This window comes from Bison bison, unplaced genomic scaffold, assembly GCF_000754665.1.
Source record: "Bison bison bison isolate TAMUID 2011002044 unplaced genomic scaffold, Bison_UMD1.0 scf7180017861046, whole genome shotgun sequence".
Taxonomy (NCBI): Eukaryota; Metazoa; Chordata; class Mammalia; order Artiodactyla; family Bovidae; genus Bison; species Bison bison.
The window spans coordinates 1418925-1426181 of NW_011491618.1; the positions used below are offsets into that span (position 1 = coordinate 1418925).

At 57.9% G+C, this 7257-nt stretch overlaps 1 protein-coding gene and 1 long non-coding RNA gene across 2 annotated transcripts in view; one reads left to right on the forward strand and one right to left on the reverse strand.

Moving 5' to 3' along the window:
• MAP3K14 (mitogen-activated protein kinase kinase kinase 14) overlaps positions 1 to 6225 on the forward strand; it is a 43792-nt gene extending 37567 nt beyond the window's left edge. Inside the window, exons 11-16 of the mRNA XM_010832407.1 lie at positions 375 to 525; positions 1953 to 2327; positions 2491 to 2597; positions 3038 to 3182; positions 4155 to 4255; positions 4626 to 6225. Coding sequence (XP_010830709.1) covers positions 375 to 525; positions 1953 to 2327; positions 2491 to 2597; positions 3038 to 3182; positions 4155 to 4255; positions 4626 to 4790 — 1044 coding nt within the window. The 3' untranslated portion in view covers positions 4791 to 6225. The remainder of the gene's footprint in view (positions 1 to 374; positions 526 to 1952; positions 2328 to 2490; positions 2598 to 3037; positions 3183 to 4154; positions 4256 to 4625) is intronic.
• On the reverse strand, positions 2489 to 5698 carry LOC104982961. The gene is made up of 3 exons (XR_824578.1): positions 5610 to 5698; positions 3334 to 3439; positions 2489 to 2576 (listed from the first exon to the last, which is right to left on the reverse strand). It is a non-coding gene; the product is annotated as an uncharacterized LOC104982961 (long non-coding RNA).
• Positions 6226 to 7257: the final 1032 nt, after the last annotated feature.

Here is a 7257-nt window from a genome sequence, read left to right on the forward strand (position 1 = left end):
TGACTTAAATACTTGGCTACCCAAATTTAGGGTCCGAGGGCAGATCCTGGGTGAAGGGTCTTCTTGAGTTCATGGTTCAGGGCTCTCTTGTGTCCACACCCCAGCCACCCCCGCCTGTCCTCCTGAGGGTTGTGGGGGTTGTGGGTGCCTGGGGGTTATGGGCGCCTCGCCTCCTGCTCTCTTCTGCCCTACCTAACCCCCTTTTCCCTTCTTCTTGGAAAAGTCCCAGCCCTCACTCTAGACCAGGCCATTCTAGTCCTTTTGACTGACCCCAGCACAGCAGGACAGGGGAGAGTGGGGAGGAGCAAGAAAAGGAAGTGAGGGGCAGGAAGTGATGGGGAGGCGAGTCTCATATGTTGCCTTTTGACTCCCAGATTGCCAGTGAGCCTCCACCTGTGAGGGAGATCCCGCCCTCCTGTGCCCCGCTCACGGCCCAGGCCATCCAGGAGGGGCTCAGGAAAGAGCCGGTCCACCGAGCATCTGCAGTGGAGCTGGGGGGGAAGGTCAGCCTGGCACTGCAGCACGGTAAGAGCCCCGCACTGGCTGCAGGGAGTGAGAGGCGGTGGGGTCGTGTGGTGGTCAAGAACAGGATACTCAACATCTCAGAGCCTTGGCTTCCCCATCTAGAGCATGGGCATGACACCAACCTCAGGCCTGTTAGGAAGACTGAGGTCATGTGAGCCCAAGTGCTTAGTACTGTACCTTGATGCAGAGGCCATGCTCAGGAGATGGGGGAAAGAACTCACAACATAGAAAGGGGGCTTGAACTCATTAGTATCAGAGAGTGTGAAATAAAGCCAGGTATCACTTTCTAGCCATTTGTGTGGGAGAAAGTCAGAAAGCTGGCGGTGCCAACTATAGGTGGGGATATGGGACAGTGGCCCATAGGCTCTGCTGGAGGGCACCCGGCAGCACTCAGACAGATGTCTGCAGACCTGGGACCCTGCACCCTACTCCAGGGCACACTGCCAAAGAAACTCTGCCCAGATCCATGAGGGACGCACCTGGGGGTGTACACTGCAGTGTCATTTGTGAGAGGGCAGATGGGCGCAGTTGGGTGTCCCTCCTTGGGAACACGAAGAGGCCAGTGGTGGGAGTGGGATGGGGTCGGGTGGGGTGCGGGATGCTCCACGCAGCACCCACAGCAGTACAAGCGCCTCAGTGTTCACAGGGCAGCCTGGCTGGATCTTAAAACTGTAGTGCCTGGTGAAGCAGGGACCCACAGAGCAAGGCCTAGAATACAGTGCCGTTGTGTAAATTAAAAATCGATAAATAAAAACAACACACACTTAGCAAGAATTCAGTGAAACCTAAAGTGACATATTGCACTTTTGATGTCTACTGAAGATAGAACATCAGCGGGGTGCGAGGGAGGGAAGTGGCAGGGCTTTAAAGGCAGTGAGGAGAACGAATAGGGATTGAGTAAAACAGGAGAGAGGCCTTGCCTGGCCCGCACCCCAAACGTAGATGGTAGTTAAATGGCCCCCCCATTTAAAATGGCTGAACTTCCTCCCCACTCCCGAGAAATAGTGCCCCCTCAGGAAGCACTGACTGTCAAGAAGGGAAGGGTGAGATACAGAGGGTCAGCGAGGCCCATTCTCCTGGAAGCTATGAGTGGGCATTACCCCAGAGCTATTTTTAAATCTTCCCTTTGTAATATTAACATTACAATTAATATTAACAAAGCCCTTCTCTGGAGCCAATTCTATAATTTTTAAATTTGCAACTGTTACCTGGAAGGAAAATAGAATAAAAGAAACACTGTTCTATTTTCATGAGAGGACCCCCCTTAAGGAAGAAGCCTCCTGTGAAGACCACGCAGCACCCTCTGAAATCGTGTCCTGGCTGGGTGAGGGACCACCCTCCCTGCCCACTTCTGCCACTCCTCTGCTCAGAAAAGGCCACCGGCCTGGCCTGTTCCCTCCTCACCGCGTGTGCTCTCTGTTTTGTAGTGGGAGGTCTGAGGAGTCCCTGGAGAGGAGAGTACAAAGAACCAAGACATCCACTGCCACTCCAAGACCACCCACCACCAAGCCAAGGCCACCGTCAGCGGACCCTGCATGCCCCGCCAGGGGAGCTCTCACCAGGGGCCCCAGGGCTGCAGCCAGCTAAGGACGCAGCAGGCGGGGCCCCTAAGCTCCAGCCTCCTCCACCTCCAGACCCCCCAGAGCAGAGCAAGTCTCCCAGCCTGCACTGGGGCAAGGAGGAGTCTGGGACATGGGACCCACTGCCCCTGTCCTCCCTGGATCCTGCCCCCGCCAGGAACCCCACCTCACCCGAGCGAAAGGCAACCTTTCCTGAACAGGAGCTACAGCAGCTGGAGATAGGTATGGGCAGCTGCGGCCTCCAGGGCCTTGGACACAGGCCTGGGCACTGCCCCAAGGCCTTGGCTTCATCCTCTCCATAGCCAGCCCCCGCCCTGGGCTCAGCGATCTGTGCAGCGAGCCCAGACCCCTCCGGTTCACAGCCATCTTCTGCTTCTCTCTGCAGAGTTATTTCTGAACAGCCTGTCCCAGCCGTTCTCCCTGGAGGAGCAGGAGCAGATCCTCTCGTGCCTCAGTGTTGACAGCCTCTCCCTGTCAGATGACAGTGAGAAGGTGAGTGGGCCACAGACCAGGAGCCCGGGCACAGGGCTGGTGGCTTTGTGTCCACCCCGTGGAGGTGTTCAGTGCAGGCAGAGGGTAAAGGGCAGGTGATAGGGTCGCCCCTTTCTTATGGGAGGAGTCCTCGTTGGGGCTGGGGGGTCCTGGTTTCTCAGAATGAAACAGTCCATCTCCAGCACACCTGGGAATGCAGGACTGGTTTGGCGACTAAGATAGTGAGGGGAAAGGCTGGGCTTTAGTCCCCATAGAGAATAATCGTCACCTTCCTCCAGCCCTGGGGCCCCTCAAGAATTCAGCCCCGTGCTGAGTCCCAGCAGTGACCAGTAGAGCCACACTCCAGCCCGAGCCAGGAGCACTCCCTCACCAAAGCAGACCAAGGCCAGAGAAGGTTCCCTGAGCCCAGGGACCTGAGTCTGTGCCCACTCTCGTTTCAGAACCCGTCCAAGGCTTCTCAGAGCTCGCGGGACACACTGAGTTCCGGCGTGCATTCGTGGAGCAGCCAGGCAGAAGCCCGCAGCTCCAGCTGGAACATGGTGCTGGCCCGGGGGCGGCCCACTGACACACCAAGCTATTTCAACGGTACAGTCCCCTGACCTCTGCCTGGGACTGGGGAGTCTGAGGGGCGGGCACAGTGGGGAAGGGAGAGGAGGAAGCTACCTGGCACCCAGAATTTGAGGTGCCTGGCCACTGAGTCAGTTTAGAGTAAACTAAACTCGGAGCCTGTCCTTACCGAGCAGTGAAGGACCATGGCCCCTCATGGGCAGCTGATGGAGTCCCAGAAGCCTCGCTGCCGGTGGAGAGCAGTCTCTCCTGGCTTGGAGTAAAAGCCTGAATTTCTGAAGGGAAAGGGAAGAACAGGAGCCCATGAGCATTTTAATCAAGAACACAGCAAGAGGTACTTGCCCAGTGGTCCAGACGTTAAGACTGCCTTCCATGCAGGGGGTGCAGGTTCAGTCCCTGGGCAGGAAACTGAGATCTCACGTGCCGTGGGGTGTGGCCAAAAAATAGAAGGAAAAAGAGCTTAGCAATAGGTTTCCTGAGATCCTCCTCTGGGATTTGAAGTCAGAGGGTAAGAAAGACAGCACATGTGGAACTTCTTTGTTTTCAAGTGTGGTTGCAGAGGTCATTCTGTGATTTTAATAGCACAAGGGTTTAATTAGCACACAGTTCCCTGGCCTTTCCAGGGCCAGTGTGACTCATGGCATCAAGCCCCATGCCTGGCCAGAGGCTGTCCCACCTCAGGGAACATTACCATCTAAGTTGCCCACAAACCAATTTAAGAATCTTTGTTTCCGGTTCCTTTCTGCTTTTTGTGTGTAAGTTGGAATACTGCTTCCACACAGGAGCCAAGCTTAGCCCTTTGCATTGCGCAGGCCAGATTTCCGGTACTGACAGAACATGGCCATGAAGAGCTAGCAGGGGTATAACATTACAGCCCTTCCATCCTAAAGCCACCTCTGCAGCTTCTTCAGCCACCCTGCTTCCCCCTCCCTAGGGCACCTTAGGGAGCTTGCAGCCACTCTCCTTATGGTCACCTTGCCTGACTTCTAGGTGTGAAAGTCCAAATACAGTCTCTCAATGGCGAACACCTGCACATCCGGGAGTTCCACCGGGTCAAGGTGGGAGACATCGCAACAGGCATCAGCAGCCAGGTGAGGGGGCGGGTACCTGCTGAGGGGCAGACTCTCAGAATCCAGTGTGCCCAGCTCAGTCCTCCGGGAAGGAAGCTTTTGAATAAGTAGAAATGGCACCAGAGGGAATAGTTGGCCCTGTAATGTCTGCCCCCCAGGGTCCCAGGGCAAGACTGGCAGTGGTGACTGAGGGGTCCTCAGGATCCCCACCCACTTGGGCTGGGTGAGATTCTTCAAGTCTTCCAGAATGAAAGGCAGGTAATACTCCAAGGCTGCCCGCTGCGTTGTAGGGAAGTGTCTCCCAGTGCAGCAGGAAGCCATCAGCTCTGCTCTGCTGGGACCCTTCAGCACCCCAGCCGCTCTCAGGCCCCCTGATTTGCTCTGCCCCCAGATCCCAGCTGCAGCCTTCAGCTTGGTGACCAAGGACGGGCAGCCCGTGCGCTACGACATGGAGGTGCCGGACTCAGGCATCGACCTGCAGTGCACCCTGGCCCCAGACGGCAGCTTCGCTTGGAGCTGGAGGGTCAAGCACGGCCAGCTGGAGAACAGGCCCTAAGCAGCCTTCCACCACTGGCTCCAGTCGGCCAGAAGTGGCCTTCCTTCTCGGTGCTCAGTGCTGCTCTGAGACACAGGCTCTGCCTGCTCCCGGAGCTCTGCCAGCCCGTGGCTCAGTGGTGGGACCAGGGGCTGGCAGCAGTAAGGTGGCGCCAGCAGGACACCTCCCAGGATCTTCCACCCGGGTCCTGCCTGAGCCCACCGGAGAGGAGGAGGAAGAAAGGAGGCCTCTTCCCACGAGGAACAAAGAGGGTCTTCTCTGCCTCGGTCCCAACAAGCTGGCCTGACCCAGTTAGGATCAGTGACCACCTGCTGGCAGTCAGGGGAGAGCGGCTTCCGGCCCAGGTCAGGAGAGGTGGGTGAGCTGTCCCTCAGTTTCCAGGCAGGTGTGAGCATCTAACGACCCCCGAACCAGGCCCAGGCCAGGACTGGGGCGGCAGGTGTGCCTCCCCTCGCGTTCATGGAGGGGCCCCTCTGACCCCCTTGTCCAGCTTTGCCTGGCCATCAACCCCTCTTCTAGCACTAGGAGCTTTTCAGGCCAGGGAGGGAGAGACGCCTGACATGGGGGTCTCCCTGGGAGAGAATGCCACTTCTCAGGGTGCCACAACTCAGGCCCTGAGCTGAGGTCAGCTTCAGAAGAACCAGAGAAGGCATTCAAGTGACACGGTTCTCAGCCCCCAAGCACGTGCCCCTTTGCCACCAGCCACCAGTCTGCCCCAGAGCAGCAGGCCCTGAGCCCAGCCGCAGGCCCAGCACTGCCCCTGCCCAGCTGGCACTCAGCTCGCTCAGCTGTGGAAGTGGAGGGTGACATGAGACCTACCTGACAGGAACGCTCTGAGGACAGAGCACGATCGACTCCGCAGAAAGCACCCGACGCAGGCGCTCCTGTTACCCAGGCCCCGGCCCTCCACACCCTCACACAAGCCTCCCGGGACACTCACTCACCCTGCCAGCCCTGGTCTCCAGGGCACCGCCTGCTGCACTTTGCACTCTGATGACCTCAAAGCACTTTCATGGCTGCCCTCCAGGAGGGCAGGCCAGCGGTTCTGCATGGGCACAAGCAAGCCAGGAGATGGGGGGAAGGGACTGAGCTCTTGACCCTTCTTCATGCATGTGACCCCTCAAACGTCCTCCAGATTTCCTTAAGATGTGCCCCCCGAGGCCAGCCTCTTCTTTCGGGGGGCAGCTGATCAGGACTCATGTAGCATTAATCAACTGTGAATTGCTGTGGGGTAAGGGGGTATCCCTGAGATCCCACCTGGGGAGAAGCTCATCCCCACGTTTTGCCAGGTGACCTTTGCCCAGCTATCCACAATTTAGCCATTACTCCTCCCCAAGGAGAGACTCCCGGCCCCAGGATGTGAAGAACTGCAGCCTTTGCACTGCAGAGTTGACATGGTAGAAAACTTTGCAAGCAATAAAGTTTGAGATAATGACAAGTGTGTTTGGGCTGTGGTTGTCTCCACTCCCGCCTGCCTGTGCCTGAACCTCACATCCTACCAGCTGCTTCCCTCTGGCTTCTTGATGGGATCTTATCTAGTCTTGCCCCACCCTGGACAAAGACTGTTTTCAGCCCTTTCCCACCACTCCTCCCAGTGACACTTCCAGTCCTACCTCTGGGCTATCCATTCAGACCAGTTAGACAAGATGCCCCACGTGGTGACAGCTGGGAAGTCCCTGGCCGAACGGTGCCAGACTGAGGGGAGAAGGAGCAGGGTGCCAAGGGCTGGGTACTGACCAAGCAGGGGTAGTGGAGGCAAACTGCATGCCCAGAACCAAGACTGTCCCAGTCACTCCTCTGTCCCTGAGGCCTGGCTCCCAGGGAACTGGACTGGGAGTGGGCCTGAACTGCCAGCCTTTCCAGCCACCTGGGTGTCTGCACATGCTCAGAGATGACTTTCCCAAAGTACATTCCCTCGCGCTGGGACAGAACCTGAGGATGGACGTCGTTGGCACACAGGGTGCCTCGTCTAACCTGGCTCTACAACAGGAATCTATGTCCAAGTTCGGATGCACAGATACATGTGTACACTTTGGGGCAAAGGTGGCAAGCTCAGCAGGTTCTTGGAGGATCCTGGGCACGCAGAAGGTGCAGCGGCCTTCTGCCAGTATGCGCAGGGCAGATCAAAGCTCAGCCCAGCAGACCTCAGGCTTACCAGTCTCCATCGTCTACCCATCTGGGCCGGCAGCAGAGAGCAGCGCCTCCTGGATGTCTCTCAAGGAGGAGCTCCGGCTGCGGGGCAAGGAGGAGCCCCCTTCTCTGGAAGACTCCTCCACCAACTGCCAAGCCCAGCCACACGCCGGGGGTAGCGTCACAGAGGCCGCGACATCACAGGCACCGGCGCCCCCCACCCCACCCCACCGCACTCCCCGCATCTCTCCCGCTCCCCACAGCCTGTCACCAAAGAGCGCACTGGAGGCGGAGGGGCAGCAGCCACCAGCCCGCTCCCCGCCTCCGGTACAGAGTC